Genomic DNA, 25,700 nt, shown 5'->3' with positions numbered 1-25,700 from the left:
CTGAAATAAAGGGTAAGAAAGCCCTTAGGAGAAATAGTACAGCTATGCTAGCTGTCAACATTTCAACTGCTGAGCACTGCTCTGTGTGCTAAAAGATATACAAAAACATTTGAAGAAAAGTATTCCAGCCTTGAGGAATTTATTTGATTGAGAAAAAATTAAAATTAAGCTGGAACATTACAGAATATGTGAACTATAAAATTTTAGGGAAAAATAAAGAGATCTTGTTGTACATAGGCTATATCAATACAATTTCTTGGGAAAAGGACCTAAAACAAGACCCCAAATACTTTACTTATTCTGAATAATGTCATAATGGCTTTAAAACAGTAACAAAATCTCTTTAGTCATACAACTATCCCAGAGAGAAATTAATAGAAATCCAGCCTTTCAGGCTCTTCATGAACTAAAGGAAGATGCTGACTATACCTACAACTAAGTAGTAGAGCTGAAAGGTGGAGATCCAGTTTGACATACATCCCCCTACTCCTCTAAATAAATGCAGGGAAACCTCTGAAACCACTAAATGCTCCCAAATTGCTTCATTATTTTGTCAACATGGCTCTCATCATCAACTTTTACCTCCTTCAGTTTTCATTGCAGCTCTAGTCAGGACTGCCTAGTCCTTGAAACTTACTACGTCACATAGTTAAATATACTTTCCTACACTATCCTGATATAAACTCACAATGACTAGAAGATGCAATAACTCTATAAATTAATTTTTACCATTAGTAATCTTCTTAACCTCTCTTTCTTTTCTTTTTTTTTTGTTTTTTTTTGGGTCCAGTCATGGAGCCTGAACTCTGGGCCTGGGCGCTGTCCCTCAGCTCTTCAGCTCAAGGCTAGCGCTCTACCACTTGAGCCACAGCACCACTTCCAGCTTTTTTCTTTTTGCTTATGTGGTACTGAGGAATCGAGTCCAGGGCCTCAGGCATGCAAGGCAAGTGCTCTACCACTGAGCCACCTTCCCAGCCCCTTAACCTCTCTTTCATTCCATTTCTAAATCTTTCCATTCAAAAAGTCTCAGCTACCTTCACAAAAGATAGATGTGAACATGTGCATACACAAACATGAACATAAAGGCATATATGTCCAAAATGCCATATTTGTTGTCCAGGACATACCTCTTTATTTAATACTTAAAGAATTCTAAGACACAAGAACTCAGAAGTCAGAGACAAAGATAACTAATACGCACATCACCCAACTTGAGGCAGGTGCCCAAACTGTGGATGACATCCTCTGCCAAGTCTGAATGGTCTGAGTCCCAGACCAGCCCAATTGTGATAATCTGTGGAGCATTCATCAACACACGACGAATCCGGATCCTCTCTCCACAGTTACTCTGAAATACATACATAATGCTAGTTCAGTATGTTTCCCAATGCTTCTGCCTCAGTTTTCCTAAGCCAAGGTTCTCTTCTCCCTTACCTCTAGTTAATTAACTCACCGGACAGTTCCGCAGGTCCCCCATGGTGCTGGCATTCTGAAGTAGCTCACCAAACATGCTTGGTGAAGGTTTTTCTCGTCTTTCCAGCATACAAATAGCCTGATTGCTTCAAAATAGGGAAAGAGGGGGATGATGGTGGGAGTTGTACTGAATTATAGCTAAACCAAAGAAATTATTTATGCCAGGTGCCAGTAATCACCTGCTTAATATCTATAATCCCTCCTACTTAGGAGGACTGAAATTCAAAGCTAGCAGGGGTAAAAAGTTCAAGAGATCCCATCTCTACCAATAGTTGGTTAAGTGGGTGGGCACCTGCCAACCTATATATGAGGAAGACTAAGGCTGAATGTGATTCTCAGCCATCCAGAACAAAAATAGAGACCCTATCTGAAAAATAACCATAGCAAAAATGGCTGGAGGTAGTCAGGTGCCAGTGGCTCATCCCTATAACCTTATCTACTTAGAAAGCTGAGATCTAAGGATCACAGTTTAAAGCCTGGACAGACAAATTTGAAAAACTCTTTAACTCCCAATTAAAACTGTAGATGTGGCTCAAGTGGTAGAGCTCAAAGTCAAGTGAGAGCAAGAGGCCCTAAGTTCAAGCCTCAGTACCAGCACAAAAACCAGGCTGGAATAGGCCAAGTATAGAATGTCTTCCCAGTACGCATGAAGCCCTGAGTTCATACCCAGTACTTCCAAAAAGGAAAATTAATTCATGCAAACTTCTCACATTTGATTTTCTTCCTTGGACCACTATACCACCTCTTGTCCTGACCAGCCACAAACACAATGAGTGCCTCTACCTGTCCCAAAATCCAAAGCTCATAGAATCCCCATTTCTCCTCCCACTTTGCTGGCCAGAACTAAGCCTAAGAAAAGGGGAGGGATAAGATAGGAAAAAAAGGAAAACAATGGTTATTTTTAAATTATTGTTCTAAGATCCTGTAAAAAGCACAAACATGGCAAAAAGGATGTACTATATGGTAAAATCCAATCAACTGGAGGAATACCTAATGGTACAAGTGAGACTCACCAAAGAGAAGTAGTAGAGATGTAATGCACCATCTGGATGAAAGGCAGTGGATCAGAAGTGGCACCACAGCTTGTACATACACACTGGGCCAAGAAGAAAAAGAAACAATAAGCAACCACAGTTATGAACTATTTTGGAAGCCACTTTATATCCCACATCTCAAGATAAAGTGCTCCTAAAGAACAAGTCTAAGAAGAGATAGGGATAAAGATAATGTTCACCTGTTCAAATAATGTCATTGCAAATTTCTGGTGAGAAATGCAGTGTTGGGCAGTACATATGTCCTCTTTGGTTTCATCAGCAATGTGGAAATGAATTCTCATCAGGAGGTTTTCCTGACAGGAAAAAAACAAAAGCAGTGCACCAATAACACTTAACAGAAAAATGGACAAACTGATAAGCACTTCACTCAAAGAAATAGCAGTCCTTCTGGAACAGAATAACTCTTAACTTTTGTAAAAAAATAAAAAATAAAAATAAAGGGGATGGGAACGTGACTCAGTAGGTAGAGTGCTTGCCTCGCATGCATGAGGGCCCTGGATTTGATTCGTCAGCACTACATAAACAAAAAAGCTGGAAGTGGTGCTGTGGCTCAAGTGGTAGAGTGCTAGCCTTGAGCTGAAGAGCTAAGGGACAGTGCCCAGGCCCAGAGTTCAAGTCCCACAACCGACAAAAACAAAAATTAAAAATAAATAAACAATATCAAAACCAGAAAATGGACATTAGGATAATCTACCAATTTTATTTGAACTGGTATGTGGGGGTGTGGCTCTGCAATTTTATCATGTGTGTAGTCATGTAACAATCAAGATGCAGTAGAGTTCCTTCACCACAGAGCTCTATCAGACCAATCACATTTCTTAAACACAGCAACCACTAACCTTCTCTCTTATCAGTTTTGCTACTTCAAGAACATTCTAAGGCTGGGAGTATGGCTGAGTAGTAGAGTGCTTGCTTAGCATCCATGAATTCCTGGGTTCGATTCCTCGTACCACATAAAAAGAAAAAGCTGGAAGTGCACTGTGGATCAAGTGGTAGAGTGCATGCTAGCCTTGAGCAAAAGAAACTTAGGGAGAGTACCCAGACCCTGAGTTCAAGCCTCAGGACTGATTTAAAAAAAAAAAAGAAGAGCATTCTATACATGGGATTATACAGTACATAGGGCTTGAACACAGGGCTTTGCACTCTAACTTGGCTTTCTCGCTAACAACTGGCACTCTACCACTTGAGCCACATCGCCAATCTGGCATTTACCACTTGAGCCACATCGCCAATCTGGCATTTTACTAGCTAATTGGAGATACAGTCTCACAGACTTACTGTTCCTGCTGCCTTCCAATTTTGATCTTCCATGTCTAAGCCTCCCTAGCAGCTCAGTTTACAGAGTAAGCCATTAGCAACTGGCTAGTATATGACCTTTGGTGTTGCATTTTTCACTCAAGATTGTTCCCTTGAGATCTAAAGTTGATATATCCATCATGCATTCATTCACAAGTAAGTTTACTGCTGCGTTCTGTCAACAGTATAGAAGTACCACATTTTGCCTAACTATCTACTCAATGAAGAATATTTAAGTGCTTCTAGTTTACTAACATGTATAAAACTTCTAAACACATTCATGTACAGGTTTCTGTATGAACATAAGTTTTCATTTCTTTGGGATACATGTCTAAAAATGCAACTACTACACCACATGGTACTACTACACTACACTACACTTTGTTATTGCTAAGTTTTTGTTTGTTTTTGGGATAGGGTCTTATAGTCCAGGTCTAGAACTCATGATCCTCCTACCTCTTGTTCCAAGCACTAGGATTATAGGCATGTACCATCAAATCTGGCTTTATGGGTTTTTTTTTGTTTTTTTTTTTACTACCTTTATGTGGTTGTGCAAAGAAGTTCCCATTCTATGAAAATGTTTAGTTTTTTTTTAAGTAATTACCAAATTGTGTTCCAATGTGGCTATTTCATTTTACCTTAGCACCAGCAATGAATCAGTGGTCCAAATTCTCATAAGCAACTCTGATTTTAGTCCAATATTTCTATCTTGTGATGGGCTGTATATCACTCTCAGGTTTTGCTGTTGTTGTCACTGTTGGTTTTGTTGTTGTTTCTGTGCTGGCCTCAGGGCCTGGTCACTGTCCTTGAGCTTTTGTGCTCAAGGCTAGCACTCTATCACTAAGCCACTGCTCCACGTCTGGTTTTTTGGTGGTTAATCAAAGATAAGAATCTCATGGGGGCTGGGAAGGTTGCTCAGTGGTAGAGCGCTTGCCTTGCATGCATGACACCCTGAGTTCGATTCCTCAGCACCACATAAGCAAAAAGAAAAAAGCCGGAAGTGGCACTGTGGCTCAAGTGGTAGAGCACTAGCCTTGAGCTGAAGAGCTGAGGGACAGCACCCAGGCCCAGAGTTCCAGCCCCACAACCGGACCCAACAACAACAAAAAGAATCTCATGGACTTTCCTGCCCATGCTGGCTTCAAACCACAATCCTTAGATCTTAGCCTCCTGAGTAGCTAGGACTACAATCATTTGGCACTCTCATGTATTTGTAATGGTTGCAAAGAAAGTCTTTTAAACATTGATGAACAGAATAGGAAGTTAGAAAAGTTAGGATATTACAGTCATGAGTATGACTTAACTGTCTATCAATAGCATCATCATATTCTCTGTTTAATATCTTAGAAATGGAAAAGTTCAAAAGGTGTGGTCTCCAGACTAGCACCATTAGTATTAGTATTATCTAGGTACTTGCCAGAGATGGATAATCTTGTGTTCTAAGTGTAGAGTCTAGCAATTGGTATTTTAATAAAGATTTGGCTTCCTTGAAGGCAAGGACCACAGTTTTATGAAATTATAAGCACCAAACTACCCAAAATCAGAGGGAAAAACAATAAACCCACTAGATAATACACTGTAAAAGTAGGAATACTCTAGAGCTCTAAGAAACTGGAAAAACTCCTACTTTTAACTATGGAGATCAGGCACAATAAATTCCATCATAAAGTAGTCATTGTCTGACAGAGAAAATCAAAAAGTCCCATCTCATATCAAAGAAGAGCAAAGGCCAGAACTTACAAAGCATTCTGCAGCATCATCCATAATTCCCAGCTGGAAACGCTGTTCATCCTGGAAAGTCTTTGCCAGAGCACTGCGGAGAGTGTCAGATGGAAGCACTTTTTCACTACTACACTGAAACTGGTTAAAGATTCCCTGTAGGGAAGAGGTTAGACAAGAGAAAAAGAAAAGAAAAAAAGCACAATGCTGTTATTAAAGTTCTACACATCCCAGTCTGCCATGTTTGCATCTCTATGTTGATAGCTATGGAAGTAAATTTATTTCTCATGGTTAAAATGCACACACTTAGTAATTTTAAAATAAATGAATGTCAGAATGAAGGACATGCTCTGCAATAGATCCTGCATCTAAGTATGATGCTGTCAAGAACACACTAGGGCCCTTTGTCATTAATGGATCTAATGCAGTTACTTTATTTCATTTAAGTCAGAGAAAAAAAATATATTTAGGTTAAAAGAAGTTACATGTAAATGGATTGGCAAATAGGTAACAGAAAAATTTCAGAGTATAAATAAGAATATAACAATCTAGGCATAATGCTGCTTGTCAAGAAGGAGTGAGGAAGGAGGTTTGAAAGTTCAGAACCAGTCTGAGTTATACAGTATTAAAGATCAACCTATACAAATAGTATAGACCATGTTTGTGTTATTTTTGTTGTTGTTGTTGTCTAAAAAAAAAAAAAAGGCTACTCAATCTGCAGAAGAACCTGGTAGTCTCTCCACAGTAGTTAAAACTCCTACTAAATTTTGCTTATTGGGAAAACTTGAAGAAGGAGCAAAAAAGAAAAAAGGCAATGGTGGATATGACTGATAATCGATTAAGATAGATGATGTAGAAAGGACATTTATAAGGATATTGGGCTGGCAAGGTCAAATGATGAAAACAGAATACGTAGCCTCAAAGCAGAATGTGAACCAAAATACTCAGAAGTAAAAGTTACATTTGTTACAAAATTAAGATGAATAGAATAAGTAATTCTAGTAGAATGAGGGATACACAAAGCATACCAGTGTTAGCAAAATGACAAAATTCATATATCAGTAAAAAGTACTATAAGAGTTAAGAATGAGCCACATGCTAGTGGCTCATGCCTGTAATCCTAGTTACCTGTAATGCTTGTAATCAGACAGCTGAGATATGAAGATCCTGCCTCAAAGCTAGCTCAGGCAGCAAAGTCTGTGAGACTCATATTCCTAATTTACTAGCAAAGCCAGAAGTAGAGGTGTGGCTCAAATGGTAAAGTGCCAGCCTTTTGTGAAAATGCCAAGTGAGAGCACTGAGACTACCCTGAGTTCAAGCCCTAGCATAAACACAAGCGCATGTGCGCGCGCACGCACGCACGCACGCACGCACGCACACACACACACACACACACACACACACACACACACAGCTGGGCTGGGAATGTGGCTTAGTTGTAAAGTGCTTGCCTAGCATGCATAAAGCCCAAGGTTCAATTCCTCAGTACCACATAAACACAAAAAGATGGAAAGGATGCCGTGGCTCAAGTGGTAGAATTCTAGCCTTGAGCAAAAGAAGCTCAGGAACAGTCGCCAGGCCCTGAGTTCAAGCCCCAAGTCTGGCAAAAAAAAAAAAAAAAAAGAGCTAAGATGTCTACATCTACCTACTAGACTATTCCTGATTTACCATACCTGCCATACTGGCCTCTTGCTAGGCCCCACACCCAACATGCATGGTCTGGACTCTTAGGGAACTTGCACATGGATTTCTCTGTCTGGATCACTCTTTTTCTAGGTATCTGTGTGGCTCAGTCACTAATATACTGTAGGCATTTATACAAAAATAATCTCAAAAAAGTGTTTCTTAATCTATTAAAATTGCAAGCTCTACCCTCCCTATCTCTAAACCTCACCTTTGTTTTTCTCTATGGCACATACTGCTGTCATTCTATATATTTTAGGTATTATCTAATTTCATTCTTAGGGTGTAAGAATAAAATCATAGGGGCTGGGAAGGTGGCTCAGTGGTAGAGCGCTTGGCTTGCATGCTCGAGGCCCTGGGTTAGATTCCTCAGCACCACATAAGAAAAAAGCCAGAAGTGGCGCTGTGGCTCAAGTGGTAGAATGCTAGCCTTGAGCTGAAGAGCTGAGGGACAGCGCCCAGGCCCAGAGTTCAGGCCCCACGACCGGACCCAAAAAAAAAAAAAAAAAGAATAAAATCATAAAATTTAGCTAGGCGCTGGTGGTTCATGCCTGTAATCTTAGTTAGGAGGCTGAGATCTGAGGATCACAGTTCAAAGCCAGCCTGGGCAGGAACGTCTATGCCACTCTTTTTTTTGCCAGTCCTGGGGCTTGAACTTAGGGCATTGGCACTATCCCTGAGCTTCTTTTGCTCAAGGCTAGCCCTGTACCACATGAGCCACAGCACCATTTCTGGCTTTTTCTGTTTATGTGGTTCTGAGGAATCAAACTCAGGGCTTTATGCATGCTAGGCAAGCACTATACCACCAAGCCATATTCCCAGCGCCTCCCTCCCCCCCCATCCCCCCCTCCCCCACCCCGCCATGAGACTTTTTTTTTTTTTTTTGTCGGTCGTGGGGCTTGAACTCTGGGCCTGGGCGCTGTCCCTCAGCTCTTCAGCTCAAGGCGAGTGCTCTACCACTTGAGCTACAGCGCCACTTCTGGTTTTCTGGTGGTTTATTGGAGATAGGAGTCTCACAGTCTTTCCTGCCCGGGCTGGCTTTGAACCGTGATCCTCAGATCTCAGCCTCCTGAGTAGCTAGGATTACAGGCGTGAGTCACCAGCGCCCAGCAGCCATGAGACTCTTATCTCCAATTAACCACCAGAAAACCCAGAAGTGGCACTGTGGTTCAAGTGGTAGAGTGCTGGCCTTGAGCAAAAAGGAGCTTGGGGACAATGCCCTAGCCCAGAGTTCAAGCTCCAAGACTGGCAAAAAAAAAAATATATATGCAGCAGGAAAAAGATGTACCTAAAGTATAATTCACCAAGGCCAAGCCACCTGGCCAAAGCAGGAACTTTTCAGAAAAAAAAGATTCTCATGGGGCTGGGAAGGTGGCTCAGTGGTAGAGCGCTTGCCTTGCATGCCTGAGGCCCTGGGTTCGATTCCTCAGCACCACATAAGCAAAAAGAAAAAAGCCGGAAGTGGCGCTGTGGCTCAAGTGGTAGAGCGCTAGCCTCGAGCTGAAGAGCTGAGGGACAGCGTCCAAGCCCAGAGTTCAGGCCCCACGACCGGACCCAAAAAAAAGATTGACAGAAAGGAAGCAAGCTACTTTTATAGAAAAGGCACTTTTCTCACAAGTTTTTGAAACTGAAATGTGTCAAATAAAACTGAAAAGAAATTGGGTGCAGTGGTGCATGTCTATAATCCCAGCAGTTATGAGGTTGAGGCAGGAAGATTTCAAGTCCAAGGCCAGTCTGGACTGCAAAGCAAAACCCTCTCTCCCCACACGACTCCACCCTCAAAAAAGAGCTGTTTTCCAAAAGATGATGAGCTGTTCTCCAACAAGTGAGATCTGGGAGAGAACAGATGGGCTGTGTCTGGAGGTTGAAGGAAAGATAGTCAGTAGAACGTAAGATAGCATTGATAATTCCCTCATAGGTGGAAAATGCCTCCTGCTCAAAACCTTGAGCAGTAAGCACTTGTGTTTATACTGTCATGAACCATCACTTACAGGAAACCAGCTTTACAAAAGAAGCCTTGAAGTACATCAAAGATTAATCACACAAAGGAAAACTTGAAAAACAGAGACCAAAAAGAGTAAAACCTTTTATGATAGGCTAACAAAACAAATTAAGCACATCCTTGTTAATTTCAATAAATAAGTTTTTATTGGTAAAACATGAACCCACACAGTATGGTTGTTTTCTAGGCTACCTTGAGTAGGATGTTACATGTATGTATGTATCTAACATTATATAATATTTTTTTTTCTTTCTGGCCTTGAGCTTGCTAAGAAGTCACTCTACCAATGGAGCCAAGCATATAGACCTCTATAACATAAAAGGATCATTTTTTAGGTAGAAGCTAACTTATGCCTGGGTCAGCTTGGGTGTTGTTCTTCCTCCTTGTGCTTCCCTGTATTGTTGGGGATGAAGGATGCGTACCCCCTCACCTGGCCATCAGCTGAGATGCAATCTTGTAAACTTGTATGTCTGAACTGGCCTTGAATTGCATAATCCCACATTCAGCTTCCCATCTTTGAGTTCATCATGTAATGATTTTCCAGAATGGATTTTTCACTACTGCTAATACATTGCCACCAACCAGGAATACAGGTTTGCCTCTGACTTCAACAACAACAATAAAAATAGTCATGTGTCCATTTCTCTTGGAAAGATCCACATTCTCTATCAACTTTGCTTTGTAGTCATCATTTATAGGACATGACACCACTTAGGTTTTAATAACTTATCCACTGAGGGGTGGGGTGCATGCATATGTGTGCCAGTGCTTTTATTGCTGTTCTAATCCTGCATCTTGGATTTGGAACATATCCAATGTTCATATTATCACCTCATGATGTCTTTTCTGTGTACTGTAATTTCCTTAATCTTCATCTGAGATTTAGTTTTTGTGAGGATTGTTCTTTGTAAATGTGTGGATAAAGGTTGAAGTTATTGTCTGTGTCAACAAAGAATATTGCCAATGTCTCAAGGAATCGTCTCATCACATCTTGTCTCATCATCACCAGCTTTATCATCAAGGTTTTGCCATAGTGTATAGATACTTTCAAAATGTATACTCCCAGACCTCCTGGCACTGACTATCCTGAGTCATCACAATACAGGGACATGTAACTATCCTGCCATGCATTTCTATTTGTCCTGTATGATAATGGGTGTTCCTTGCTTGTCTCTGAAAATTTATGGCATTATTACAAATAATTTAAAATAAACATGCTGCTCTTAGATTTATTAATTTCAAGTCTTGCCTGCAAGTGCCTTGATAAGGCAAGACCAGATGATTTTGCAGACCTTTTGATGGCCTGAGAACTGGCTGTTCCTAACCTCTGCTCAAGATACTAGTGAGCATCTTTCCTCCCCATACATATTCAATATCCATTCCTACAGTAACTCAAGAACAGATTTGGGTAACTTACTATTATTTCCTTATAAGTGATTCTATATGAAATGAAGAAGGCAGTGCTAGCAATATATATTTAGTATTATTTAATAAGCTATGGAGGAAATCTACCACAATCACTCCAAGTTATTTTGGAACAACGTAAGATCTAGTTATAAGTCTGGCACAAAGTCAGCTAAGTCAGGACAGGGACTTCTATAGCTTATTGTTAGAAGCTTAAAGAAAGCTTTTAAACTAGACCAAAAGTTAAGATCAAGTCAGTCCCTTGTTTAATTGGTTATCTCAAGTGTTAGAATGCTAGCCTACAGATTTTTAACTTTTAAGAAATAAAGAAAAATAAAGTAGGAGAAGAAATGAGTACTTCTACAAACTGTATAATATTTGCTTTATAAAAATGACCACAGTTTGGCAAAACTATTGATCAATATTGCTTCCCAGTCTGATACTTGTATTAATTGTTACTGGTAAGATATGACTGCTGAAAAAGACCCTATCGCCAGAGCCAGGGATGAATGAGATTTAGTCCTTTTTTTTTTTTTTGCCAGTCATGGGGCACGAACTCTAGCACTCTACCACTTGAGCCTCAGCCCCACTTCTGGCTTTTTCTGCTTCCGTGGTACTGAGGAATCGAACTGAGGGCCTCATGCATACAAGGCAAGCACTCTACTACTGAGCCACCTTCCCAGCCCCCTGAGGTTTAGTCCTTTGTATGGAGTCCAAAACTGGCTCCAAAACAAATCAAAAGAAAATTATTTCCAGTAGAGCTCCATAAAAATCAAACATTTGGCTGGGTGCCGGTGGCTCACACCTGTAATCCTAGCTACTCAGGAGGCTGAGATCTGAGGATCAGGGTTCAAAGCCAGCCCAGGCAGGAAAGTCTGTGAGACTCTTATCTCTAATTAACCACCAGAAAACTGGAAGTGCCACTGTGGTTCAAAGTAGCAGAGCACTAGCCTTGAGCTCCCGGCTAGTTCTCAGGCCTAGAGTTAAAGCCCTATGATGGAGCAAAAGAAAGAAAAAGAAAAAAATCAAACATTTGTAAACTCCAGGCCTTTCATTTTTCTCAGCAAAATTTCCTCAACAATTAAGTCAGACTATTCTAATGCACTGTGGTTCAGATGATCTTGCTTGAGAAAGAACAAGGCTCCAATCAGAAACAGAATAATATACTAGTTAAGAGCGTCAATTCTAGAGCAAAAATAGATTAAAATTCCCAACCCTTATACTAGCTATGTGACCTTGAGCAAGTTATTTAACTTCCCTATATTTCAGTTTTCTCCTTTAAGACAGTAAATAACAGTTACCTCTTAGAATTATGTGAGGATTAAATGAACATATATACATATGTGTAATTATACATATATATCAATCTAAGATGTATAAGTTAACCTATAGACTATCATAACTGTAATACATATATGCATATATACATCTATGTGAAAATATTTTTTCTTAAGATAGATCAATGGATAATCTTAGACATGTCTAGTAATAAAAGTGCCACCTAAATATCAAGTATCATCATCATCATCATCAAATTTAGGAGTCATTTTAAGATACTAAAAAGTCTATCTGCTCTATGCTGAAGAAGAGTCCTGATGTTTCTACCTTGAACTGAATCCTCAATCTCTGAGATCTGGGTAGAAAGGACTATTTAATTTTCTATTCTGTTGCTCTCACTCAAGACAGGCAGGTTTCTTATGGCCTAGATAATTAGGGTTTCATCAGAGAAAAGGAAGGTCTAAGGTTAGAGCTCTGCCTGTACCCAAGTGGACTGGAAACAACAGCTCTCGCTCTTGTATTCATTGATGCCAACATCTCCACGTCATATTCTTTTCTTATTTTATTATTTATGTTCACTAATTATAGGTACTATACATACTGGGTGCATTAAAATGGCCTCTCCTCTATTTTTAAAATTATTCTTGTCAGTCTTACTCTGCTATTGTTAGAAAGAAGCAAGTGTATTAGGGATGAAGCAGCATGAGCCCATCCAGCATGCATCTGTGAAGCTGCAACTCTGGAAGAAGCTGTAGCACAAAGCCCTTCTGTTAGGACAGCACACTAACCCCTGTGTGTCCCTCTCACATGAGCACAGGGGCTGGAACGGGCCTCCTCCTGTTCCCTTTTTCACCCTCCTCCCACCTTTCCCAGAGGGAGATCCTGTTCACTCCAAAGAAAGCCAAGAACATTTAGTTCAGCAGTAAAAACAGGTGGCAGTACCAATAAGGAACAAAAACTGGTATTCATCCAATTGCTGAGTTCTATGGTAGGGAGAGAAAGAATAAGAAGAACCAAAACCCAGCTATCACTTTTTCTTATGGGGTCTCTGATGGCTCAATTTCAATAAATATCTTTGAGGTTTCTCCCTGCTTACTGTCACAGGGTGAAACAAAAGAGGTATTCCTTTTTATTCTCATGAAATAGCAAATTACTTTTTGTCTGTTAACTGTTTTCTTGGAGATAGTACAAAAACAACAAGACTTTAATGACTAAAAGCAGGTGCTTCCCCACCCATCTCTCTTGGATCCAGTAGCAAACAATTCTATCCACACGAGCACACAATTATTTGGATTAGCATAAACCATGTAAATAAGATAGATGTGCCATAAAGACAGAAAGAAATCCTTTGTGTTTTGGCATCTACAAATGCAGCTGTTGCTTAAGGTTCCCATCCACCCCCTGCCAAAACACAAGCAAAGAAGAGCTGTTTATTTTTCTCAGAATTCCTTAGCCTTACATCTAAAAGAAGTTATGAGTGGAGAAGGTGGGTGTCAAAAAGGCAGGCTCTGACCCTGCTATACTACTCCTTGGCATATACTCAAAGAAATGTGAATCAACATACAAATATACACTGCATTTATAGCATGCTATTTACAATAGCCCAGGAATGAAACCAGTTTAGGTGCCCAGCAAGCGATGACTGGATAAAAAAAGGTTGGTACATATATATAATGGAGCCATAAAACAAAAATGACATGTTATTTGCAGAAAAAAAATGGATGGATTTGGAAACCATGATGCTAGTTAGACAAGCCTAGCTCAGAAAGACAATTACTGCCAGGTACTGGGGGTTCTCCTCTATAACCTTAGCTACTAGGGAGGCTAAGCTCTGATGATCACATTTCAAAGTAAGCCCAGATACACAAATATGAGAGACTCCTATTTCTACTTAACTTGCAAAAAGCTGGAATTGGAGGTATAGCTCAAGTGGTAGGGTGCCAGCCATCAGTAAAAAAAGCCAAGTAAAAACAAGGGGTCCTCAGTTCAAGTTTTTACTCATTTGTGGTATTAGAGCTAAAAAAAGAATAATATGGGGCTGAAAATGTGGGTTAGTGGTAGAGTGCTTGCCTAGCATGCATAAAGCCTTGGGTTCAATTCCTTAGCACCACACAAATGGAAAAAGCTGGTAATGGCACTGTGGCTCAAGTGGTAGAATGCTAGCCTTGAGCAAAAGCTGCTCAGAGACAGTGCCCAGGTCCTGAGTTCAAGCCCCATGACTAACAAAACAAGCAAACAAAAACAATAATATGTATCATTATAAAAGGGCTCCTGTTTGGGGAGGAGACTAAAAGAAAACTGATGGAAGTAAATATTATAGAAGTACATTTTTATGCATGTTTGAAAACAATGAAACCTGGGGCTGGGAATGTGACTCAATGGTAGAGAGCTTGCCTTGCATGCATGAGTCCCTGGGTTCGATTCCTCAACACCACATAAAGCCGGAAGTGGTGCTGTGGCTCAAGTGGTAGAGTGCTAGCCTTGAGCTGAAGAGCTGAGGGACAGCTCCCAGGCCCAGAGTTCAGGCCCCATGATTGGCAAAAAAGAAAAAGGAAAGAAATGAAACCCAACAAAAACTGTTTAAAATAATAGAGGAGTAGAGAGTGGGGTTAAGAAAGCATGATACTGATCAGATAAATTTGATCAAAATGCACTATATGTATATTGCAAATATCACAATGAAACTCCTTTGTATAATTAATTTATGCTAATAATCTTGTGCTAATTTTTGGGGAGGGGGGGAGGGGCGTCGGTCGTGGAGCTTGAACTGTGGGCCTGGGCGCTTTCCCTGCGTTCTTCAGCTCAAGGTGAGGGCTCTACCACTTGAGCCATAGCACCACTTCCGGTTTTCTGGTGGTTTATCGGAGATAAGAATCTCATGGACTTTCCTGCCTGGGCTGGCTTTGAACCATGATCCACAGATCTCAGCCTCCTGAGTAGCTAGGATTACAGGCGTGAGTCTCAGCCCAGCCCAGTGCTAATAATTTTTTAAAAGACAAAATCTTGCAATCTAACAAAGGAAGGGAGAGAGGAAAGAAAGGAAGAAATGTTGTTAGTAATATCAATGCTTTTTGGGCCCAATGTCTGTAAAAAGTGCCCCTATCAGCAGCCCAACTAATCTCTGACAGATCCAATACACCTTATTTCTGTCATTAGTTCAGTTCTGGGGATTTCCCTTCTTAATCTATCCTTCCCAATTGCTCTTTATTTTAGCTGTTAATATCACTCTTTTTTCTACAACTTCTAGAAATGAAAGAATTGAAATGTGGCCAAAACCCACTAAAGATATAATAAGGGGGACTGGGAAGGTGGCTCAGTGGTAGAGTGCTTGCCTTGCATGCATGAGGCTCTGGGTTCGATTCCTCAGCACCACATAAGCAGAAAAAAAAAAGCCAGAAGTGATGCCATCGCTCAAGTGGTAGAATGCGAGCCTTGAATTGAAGAGCTGAGGGACAGCGCCCAGGCCCAGAGTTCAGGCCCCATGACTGACAGAAAAAAAAAAAAAAAAAAAGATACAATAAGGGAGTTAGTCTTTGATGATTGTTGATTGCTAGAAAAAAAAATAAAAAGAATTTTTACTGGTTTTGTGTGTTCAAAAGCATGTTGAAAATTCTGTTTCAAAATGAGGAAAGAGCCAGTCATCCATGGCTCATGCCTGTAATCCTCGCTACTCAGGAGGCTGAGAGCTAAAGATCATGATTCAAAGATAGCCTGGGCAGTTAAGTCCATGAGGCTATTGTGTCCAATTAACCACAAAAAAAAACTGGAAGTGGGGCTGGGAAGGTGGCTCAGTGGTAAAGCGCTTGCCTTACATGCTTGAGGCCCTGGGTTCGATTCCTCAGCACCACATAAGCAAAAAGAAAAAAGCCAGAAGTGGCGCTGCGGCTCAAGTGGTAGAGTGCTAGCCTTGAGCTGAAGAGCTGAGGGACAGCGCCCAGGCCCAGAGTTCAGGCCCCACGACTGGACCCCAAAAAAAAAAACAAAAAAAAACTGGAAGTGGATCTGTGGCTCCACTTATAAAAGCTTAGGGACAGTGCCCAGACCCTGAATTCAAACCCTAGGACCATACAAAAAAAATTTAAAAAAGGATAAAGAGTATCCAAATGTTTACACTTTTGTCACCCAAAATAACAATGGATTTTTAACATTTTATTGTAGAAAATTTCAAATATACAAAAAGCAAACAGAATAGGAAGGCAAACGCTACTTTTTTTTTTTTTGGCTGCCAGACCTGGGATTTGAACTCAGGGCCTAGGCACTGTCCCTGAGCTTCTTTTGCTCAAGGCTAGCCCTCAACCACTTGAGTGACTGTGGCAACCTCTCATACAGCCTTCACCCAGCTTAAACCAGTATCAGATTATGGCCAGTCTTATTTCATCTATACCACCACACTCATTAATCCTATCAGATTGTTTTGAAGCCATACATTTTTTTGGGGGGTGGGAGGGGGAGGGGAAGGTCCGGTCATGGTGCTTGAACTCTGGGCCTAGGCGCTGTCCCTCAGCTCTTCAGCTCAAGGCTAGCGCTCTACCACTTGAGCCATAGCACCACTTCCGGCTTTTTTTCTTTTTGGCTTATATAGTGCTGAGGAATCGAACCCAGGGCCTCATGCATGCAAGGCAAGCGCTCTACCACTGAGCTACCTTCCCAGCCCCGGAAGCCATACATTTTGCATCCATAAATTTCTTTTTTTTCTTTTTTTTTGGTCAGTAATGGGGCTCGAACTCTGTGCCTAGATGCTGTCCCTCAGCTCTTTAGCTCAAGGCTAGTGCTGTAGCCCTTGAGCTACAGCGTCACTTCCAGCTTTTTCTGTTTATGTGGTGTTAAGGAATAGAACCCAGGACCTCATGCATGCAAGGCAAGCACTCTACCACTGAGCCACCTTCCTAGCCCTTCAGAAAGTATTTCTAAAAAATAACTATTTAGGGGCTGGCAAGGTGGTTCAGTGGTAGAGCGCTTGCCTTGCATGCTTGAGGCCCTGGGTTCGATTCCTCAGCACCACATAAGCAGAAAAAAAAAAAGCCAGAAGTGGCGCTGTGGTTCAAGTGGTAGAGTGCTAGCCTTGAGCTGAAGAGCTGAGGGACAGCACCCAGGCCCAGAGTTCAGGCCCCATGACTGAGCCCCCCCCCCAAAAAAAAAACTATTTATTTAAAACATAGCCATTACTATATCGCTGCTGGGGGCCAGTGGCTCACGTCTGTAATACTGGCTTCTCAGGAGGCTGATCTGAGGATTGCAGTTCAAAGCCAGCCCAGGCAGAAGAGTCCGTGAGACTCTTTTTTTTTTTTTTGGTTGGTCATAGGTTTTTGAATTCTGGGCCTGGGTGCGATATTCCTCAGCTTTTCAGCTCAAGGCTAGTGCTCTACCACTTGAGCCATAGAGCCACTTCTGGCTTTTTCTAATTATGTGGTGCTGAGGAATCAAACTCAGGGCCTCAGGCATGCAAGGCAAGCACTCTACCACTGAGCCACCTTCCCAGCACTCCGTGAGACTCTTTTCTCCAATTAACCACCAGAAAACCGGAAGTGGTGCTGTGGCTCAAATGATAGAGTGCTAACCTTGAGCTGAAGAGCACAGGGATATCGCCCAGGCCCAGAGTTCAAGCCCCATGACCGAAAAGAAAGAAAGAAAAAAGATTATTACATCCCAAAAAGAGCAGCTTACTAGGAATGTTTTTTGGTTTGGTTTGGTGGGGGGGGGGCTTTGGGAGGAAGAGGTGGTACTGAGGTTTGAACTCAAAAGGTTTACATTTACCAGGCAACAGGTACTCTATCTACTTGAGCTACATACCCAATGTTTTTCCACATTAGTTATTTTTCAAGCAGGGTCTTGAAATTTTGCTTAAGTAGGCCATAGACCATGATCCTCCTGCCTAAGCCCTTCAACTAGCTAGGATACCAGGCTTATACCAATACACATGACTTACTGGTTGAGTAGAGGAGGGAAAAAAATCTCAAATTTTTGCCCAGAATATCCTAAAACATAATTTCCACCTCTCTGCTTTCTGAGTAGCTGGTATTACAGGCATGAGCCATCATGCCCAGGCTAATAGAAATTCTTCATCCAGGGCTGGGAAGGTGGCTCAGTGATAGAGCGCTTGCCTTGTATGCGTGAGGCCCTGGGTTCGATTCCCCACTACCACATAAGCAAAAAAAAAAAAGCCGGAAGTAGTGCTGTGGCTCAAGTGGTAGAGCGCTAGCCTTGAGCTGAAGAGATGAGGGACAGCGCCCAGGCCCAGAGTTCAGGCCCCACAACCGGACCCGAAAAGAAAAGAGAAAAAGCTACCTATCATATTCATTCCTGCTGCTGATACAAAATGAACACCTACATACAAAGAGACACAGAAACACTAAGATGTGGCGAGTGCCAGTGGCTCATGCCTATAGTCCTAGCTACTCAGGAGGCTGAGATTTAAGGATTGCAGTTCAAAGCCAGCCTGGGCAGGAAAGGCCGTGAGACTCTTATCTCCAATAAACCACTCAGAAAACTGGAAGTGGTGCAGTGGCTCAAGTGATAGAGTGCTTGCCTTGAGCTGAAGAGCTGAAGGACTGCTTTCAGGCCCAGAGTTCAAGCCCCACAACCAAAAAAAAAAAAAGGAAATAAACACTAAGATGTTTCAATAACAGAGACAAAACACAGAGACAAAAATGGGCAAATTCACCATAAGATAGCTCAACTTTTAGTAGGATATAACAAGCTAGTGTTGAGATTTTACATAATATAAATCAATTCATTAGTTTTGTCACAATAAAAAAAAAAAAAAAAAAAAAAAGAAGGACCCCATAGATTAGTAAGAGTTTTCAAATCAAATCTTTTTTTTTTTTTTTTTTTTTTTTAGTCAGTCGTGGAGCTTGAATTCTGAGCCTGGGCGTTGTCACTGAGATCTTCCTTCAGCTCAAGGTCAGTACCACTTGAGCCACAGCGCCACTTCCAGTTTTCTGGTTGTTTATTGGAGATAAGAGTCTCACTGACTTTCCTACCTAGCTGGCTTTGAACCATGATCCTCAGATCTCAGTCTCCTGGGTAGCTAGGACTATAGGTGTGAGCCACTGGCACCTGGCTAAATCAAATCTTTGAACTCAATACTTTATTTACTTAAGAGAAGGGACTCTTTTAGATACCTACAAAGATTTTGAGATTGTGTCTGGAAAACAATGAATAATGAAATGACATGTATTTTTCTTTGTGGTCCATACCCTTCTAGTTAAATATCACCTACAATTCTGAATATCAATTTTTTAAAAAGTTGAAGGATTCAGTTTTATATTAGTCAAATTGTTTCAATGGTTAAATTAGTTGAGAATATTTAGACTAGCCAGTCTAGGAGGACTTTAAGACTAAAGAAGGCTTGGTGTCTAAGTCTCTCACCTGTAAACCTTGCTTCTCAGGAGGCTAAGATGTAAGGACTGAGGCTTGAAGCCAGCCTAAAAAGAAAAGTCTATAAGATTCCATCTCCTATTAACCAGCACAACACCTGAGTGTAGTTCAAATGGTAGAGCCCCAACCTGAGCAAGAAAGCCAAGTGAGTGCACAAGGCCCTGAGTTCAAGTGCCAGTAATAGTACACACACACAAAACACCAAAAAAAGAAAAGAAAGAAAAGAAAAGGGACTACAGGGGATTAATCAAGGAACCACACAAATATGCTCCTATTCAAGATGCAGGAATATAATATTTGGATAAGACATAAAGATATACTTTCTTATGTGTGAACTGTTTAATACTAGCTAAAACTTGTGAGGAAAATACTAGAAATCCAATGTCTTACTTGAATAGTAGAGCAGGATAATGAGTTTACTCTTCACTAACACTAGTAATGAAGTCCATTTCTTTGATCTAATAAATAAGACTAGAATAATAATGAACAATGAATAATTTCTTATACCATCTTATTTCATGTGTTTATGCTTCATTAGCTAAAAAAGAAACAACTACATAGTACAGCTCAGAAAATATTAAGGGATTTGTACCCTGCATTCTCAAATTTCCCCCAGTTAACAAGTGGACTATCAACAGAACCCACGCTTTCCTGTTCCATCAGAACAATCTAACTGCTCTGTAGATATGGGCATTTCAGGACATCTTATATACAAAACCTATTTTCTTCCCCACCAGCCAAGTCCCTATGAATTCCATATCACAGCTTCTGCATCTCACACTAACATTTTTAAAAGGAAAAACACTAGTTGAAATTTGTTAAATTTGATCATCAATGCAACATTCTTCATTGCCCATAACAAAAAACACTCTGTCCTACATCCTGGCACTGTAAAGTCTCTAGTACAATCCCTGGAAGGGGAACAAAATCTTTGTAGCATACTAAGTACAGAGGATGGATTTCCTCCCTTGAACAAAGATAAATAAATAAGCCAACACCAAGTAAAGCATACCATGGGGACTGTGGATATAAGAGCAGATCAAATATAAATAATAAATAAGGGCTCTGGGCTCTAGCAATGACAATTTAAGTCAGGAAAACCCTTTTATTGATATTAGATTAAAATAATTTGGAGATATTGAGAGAACCCAGTAATTAGTACATAAACTTTTATTTGCTAAGACAGAGTTGGTAGTTATCCAGTTCAGAGTAAGACACCACAAATTCTTTTTTTTTTTTTTTTTTTGGGGTGGGGGGTCATTGGTGGGGCTTGAACTCTAGGCCTAGGGCCCATCCTGAGCTCTTCAGCTCAAGGCCAGTGCTCTACCATTTTAGCCACAGCACCACTTCAGTTTTCTGGTGGTTAACTGGAGATAAGAGTCTCATGGACCTTCCTGCCCAAGCTGGATCTGAACCAAGATCCTCCGATCTCAGCTTTCTGAGTAGCTAGTATTACAGGCATGAGCCACTGTCCCTCAGCTACAAATTCTTTTAAACAAAAGTCATTTGTAACTTTCATGAATGATTTGGAGGGTGAAATTACTATATAAACTTAATATCAAGTATCATAGAAAAAACATTATATTCGGCTGGGAATGTGGATTAGTGGTAGAGTCCTTGCCTAGCATACATGAAGCCCTGGGTTTGATTCTTCAAAACCACATAAACAGAAAAAACCAACTACTCAGGAGGCTGAGATCTGAGGATTGCGGTTGAAAGCCAGTACAGGAAGGAATATTGTGAGATTCTTATCTCCAATTAACCACAAGAAAAACAGGAAGTGGCATTGTGGCTCAAGTAGTAGAGCACTAGCCTTGAGCTAAAATGCTGAGGGACAGCACCCAGGCCCAGAGTTCAAGCCCCAGGACTGGTAAAAACAAAACAAAATAAAAAATTTTACATTTTTCAGAACCCAAAGAAATGATTACAAATATTATGTACAAATCAAGTAAAGCAATTCTAAGTATTTAATACAACATATACTATAGCACCTATGTAAAGCACAAGGACAGAAATACTGACAAATGTTCAGAAAATAAAAAAACAAAAATAATACAGATGTGAACCAAAAGATACTTCCATAAGGTTAATGGTAAGCAAATTTTAGGAACTAATGCAAGGTACCTACCTGGAAAATCAGGTGTTTTATATGTATCTTTCAGCAAGACACAAAAGGACATTCTTCTTATTAAAATTGGATGTAGGAAAGTCTACCAGCCTATTCATCTAGAAACATGTTAGTGTTTTTGTATAGTTTGGTTTACTTGTTAAGGGTAAATTCAAAAGTGAAAATTTGGGGCTGGGAAGGTGGCTCAGTGGTAGAGCACTTGTCTTGCATGCTCGAGGCCCTGGGTTCGATTCCTCAGCACCACATAAGCAAAAAGAAAAAAGCCGGAAGTGGCGCTGTGGCTCAAGTGGTAGAGTGCTAGCCTTGAGCTGAAAAGCTGAGGGACAGGGCCTAGGCCCAGAGTTCAGGCCCCACGACAGGACCCAAAAAAAAAAAAAAAAAAAAAAAAAGTGAAAATTTTTGCTCCAATATAATGAAATCTGAGTTGACAGAATTGGCAAGTTCTCATAAAGTACTTCAAACTAAGGAATTTTAGACTTTCCTGTTTAAAAAAAAAAATCGGCAATGCTTGATAAGAAACGTACTCATTATCTTGCCCATGTAATTGTAACCCCTCTGTACAGTATTTTCACAATAAAAAATAAAATAAAATAAAATAAAAAATCGGGGCTGGGAAAGTGGCTCAGTGGTAGAGTACTTGCCTTGCATGCATGAGGCCCTGGGTTCCATTCCTCAACACTACATAAGGAGAAAAAGCCAGAAGTGGCACTGTGGCTCATATGGTAGAGCACTAGCCTCGAGCTGAAAAGCTGAGGGACAGCACCCAGGCCCAGGGTTCAGGCCCCACGACTGACAAAAAAATCTGAAGCCAAGCACCAGAGGTTTACATCTCTCATCCTGCTACTTAGTAGACTGAGATCTGAGGATCTCAGACAGGAAAGTCCATAAGAGTTTTATCTCCAGTTTACCACCAAAAAGTCTGAAGTAGAGCTGTGGCTCAAGCAGTAGAGTGCTACTCTTCAGCACAAAAGCTCAGGCTCTGAGTGTACCAGAGCTGGTACACACACACACACACACACACACACACACACACACACACACACACACACACGCACCCCCTCTCTCACATATTCTAGTTCTGGACACCAATAGCTCAGCCTATAGTCCTAGCTACTCAGGAGACTGAGATCTGAGGATGTCAGTTCAAAGCCAGCCCCGGCAGGACAGTCCTTGACACTCAGCTCCAATCAACCACCAGAAAACTAGAAGTGGCACTAAGTGGTAGAGCACTAGTCTTAAGTAAAAAAAGCTCAGGAACATAGCCTAGGCCCTGAGTTCAAGCTCCACACGGCCAAAAAAAAAAAAGTTCTGAAGTGTGGACATGGTTTGGCAAAGGGGAGAGTGAGCAGTCCAGGCAAGTGATTAAAATCTGAAATGTCTAAGAGGCACAGTAAGTACACTATTTGCTCTCGTGAATGAAATGGAGAATGCTGGGAAATAAGATATAGAAAGTAGAGGAAAAGAAAGTGTGAAGTTAGGTTTTAAAATGTCTATAATCATGCATTTTTTAAATGATTTAAGAGCTAATTGAGAGCCGTTTCAAAAATCTAAAAGAGCAACTTCAAAATAGCACTCCAGGACAGTCTTATTTATTTATTTATTTATTTTCTTTATTTATTGCCAGTCCTGGGGCTTGAATTCAGTGCCTGGGCTCTGTTCCTGAGCCTCTGTGCTCACTTGAGCCACAGCACCACTTCTGGCTTTTTCTTTTTTTTTTTTAACTTTGTTTTTGAGTCCGGTCGTAGGGCCTGAACTCTGGGCCTGGGTGCTGTTCCTCAGCTCTTCAGCTCAAGGCTAGCACTCTACCACTTGAGCCACAGCACCACTTCTGGCTTTTTTCTTTTTGCTTATGTGGCGCTGAGGAATCAAACCCAGGGCCTCATGTATGCAAGGCAAGCACTCTACCACTGAGCCACCTTCCCAGCCCACTTCTGGCTTTTTCTGTGTATGCGGTACTGAGGAATAGAACCCAGAGCTTCATGCATGCTAGGCACTACCACTAAGTCAAATTCCCAACCATATTCTTAGTTTAAATCAAATGATATAGGAAAATACTACAGATAGAGAAGAACTTAGGGATCTGGGGAAAAAAATTTTTTGAAGACTTACTACCAGAAATACTAGAGACCAAATTGAAAATAGAGAAATAACAACCTGTGATGGAACTCATGCAATTTTCAGTTTTCTACTTTATACATTAGAATGCTTTCTAGAATAATTGCAATACTCTTCTATACTTTATAATAAAAACCTCACACAGCTGGGTGCCGGTGGCTCACGCTTATAATCTCAGGAAGCTGAGATCTGAGGACCACAGTTCAAAGCCAGCCTGGGGAAGAGTCCATGGACTCTTATCTCCAATTAACCACCAAAAAACTGGAAGTGGTGCTGTGACTCAAGTGGTAGAGCACTGGCCTTGAGCTGAAGAGCTCAGGGACAGTGCCCAGGCCCAGAGTTCAAGCCCCACAACCCACAAAAAAAAAAAAAAACTTCACACAAAGGATCAATATATTTGTACATATATGTATAACCAAAAAAGAATAAATATTCACGTATCCACCATCTAATTCATGAATGGAAATATAAACAATGAGCTGTACTTCCTCAGATAAACACTATCCTAAATTTTGTGAAAACCATTCCCTTTTCTTCTCCAGTTTAGCCACATGTATTTACCCCCTGAACAATATATAGCTTTGCTTATTTTTTATTTGTATATAATCAGTTGCTATTGTCTTTGTAAGATTTCCTTTATTTAATTCACTATGGTGTTTTTGAGATATTTCCAAATTGACACAAATAATGGCAAGCTATCATTTTTTACCCCTATATAGTACCTTAATATGAGTATAAGTCATCATTTTTAAATCTACGTAGTCCATTTTTGTATAATCACACACACAAAAATGATACTTTACACATTGATATTTTGTTGTTTTGGTTTTTTGACAGTACTAGAGTCTGACAAACTTGGAGCTTTGTATTTGCTAGATAGGCATGCACTCTACCATTTGAGCTACCTCCCAGTCCTTTTTGTTTTAGTTATTTTTCAAAGAGAATCCCCCACTTATGCCCAGGTCAACTTGGACCATGATCTTCCTATATTAGTATAAAAGGGGTGTATCACTACATTCAACTTATTGGTTGAGATGATAAGGGAGCTCACTGAAGTTTTGCCTCAAACCATAATCTTTCCTACCTCTACCTTCTGATTAGCTAGGCTTATAGGCATGTACCACTATGCATAGCAACAAAATTATATCTTCTTTTGTATAAAGAAGTTTCCTACAACAAATACCTAACAGGTTGTGTGTAAGTAATCACAAACTAAAATTACTATTCCAACCAGTATTGTATGAAGTTCTCATGATTTCACCTTTTCGGTAACAAGTTTATCAGATATTTAAATTCTTTTTTTTTTTTTTTTGGTTGGTCGTGGGGCTTGAACTCTGGGCCTGAACGCTGTCCCTCAGCTCTTCAGCTCAAGGCTAGTGCTCTACCACTTGAGCTACACAGCCACTTCCGGTTTTCTGGTGGTTTATTGGAAATAAGAGTTTCATGGTCTTTCCTGCTCGGGCTGGCTTTGAACCACGATCCTCTGATCTCAGCCTCCTAAGTAGCTAGGATTACAGGCGCCCAGCCAGATATTTAAATTTTTATCAGCATAAAGGGTATGGTTTCCTTTACGTTTCTTAGATTATTCATTTGAGTAAGCAACATACACATGCTTTGAGATCATCTGGGTATCCTATTCTGGGAAATATCTGCATCAAGTTTTCCCTTGACTTACTGATTTTTTTACTTATTCTTTATTGAAGTTCCCAGGAATTCTATACTGGATAATAATCCTTTGTAAGCTGAGTATGTATTTTATATCTTTTCTTCCGGTTTATAGCCTGTTTCCTCTCTATGGAGTTTTTTGGTGAAGAGAAATTTTTTAATTATCTATAGTAAAGTATATCAGTTTTTTAGCTGTATACTTTTTATGTCTTTTCTGTGTGTGTGCGGTATAAGAAATTAAACTCAAAACCTTGCATCTGTGAGAAAGGTGCTCTACCACTTGAGCCACACTTGCAATCCACTTTGTGTTGGTTATTTTCAATGTAGTTCCTCACTTAATTTCTAAGCTGGCCTAGACTGTGATCCTCCTTCCTGTGCTTTCCTATGTCACTGAGATGAGAGGCACATGCCAATGCACACAGACATTTTGCTTCCCCTATAGCTGGATGTGTACCAACATGCTCAATCATTAATCGAGATTGAGTTTCATAATGATGAAACTAGG

The 25,700-nt window shown here is 40.5% G+C and overlaps 1 protein-coding gene across 8 annotated transcripts in view; it reads right to left on the bottom strand.

Moving 5' to 3' along the window:
• Window positions 1–25,700, bottom strand: part of Usp54 (ubiquitin specific peptidase 54) — a 126,023-nt gene that overhangs the window by 40,035 nt on the left and 60,288 nt on the right. For all 8 annotated transcript variants that reach the window (XM_042690268.1, XM_042690269.1, XM_042690266.1 and 5 more), the window contains exons 4-8: window positions 5,565–5,699; window positions 2,708–2,821; window positions 2,487–2,569; window positions 1,454–1,559; window positions 1,202–1,348 (exon numbers count right to left, since the gene is read on the bottom strand). In XM_042690268.1, coding sequence (XP_042546202.1) covers window positions 1,202–1,348; window positions 1,454–1,559; window positions 2,487–2,569; window positions 2,708–2,821; window positions 5,565–5,699 — 585 coding nt within the window. The remainder of the gene's footprint in view (window positions 1–1,201; window positions 1,349–1,453; window positions 1,560–2,486; window positions 2,570–2,707; window positions 2,822–5,564; window positions 5,700–25,700) is intronic.

This window comes from Dipodomys spectabilis, unplaced genomic scaffold, assembly GCF_019054845.1.
Source record: "Dipodomys spectabilis isolate Male_0828 unplaced genomic scaffold, ASM1905484v1 ptg000136l, whole genome shotgun sequence".
Classification (NCBI taxonomy): Eukaryota; Metazoa; Chordata; class Mammalia; order Rodentia; family Heteromyidae; genus Dipodomys; species Dipodomys spectabilis.
Note: the sequence above shows the minus strand (reverse complement) of the source record. Positions and strands in the feature narration are given on the sequence as shown.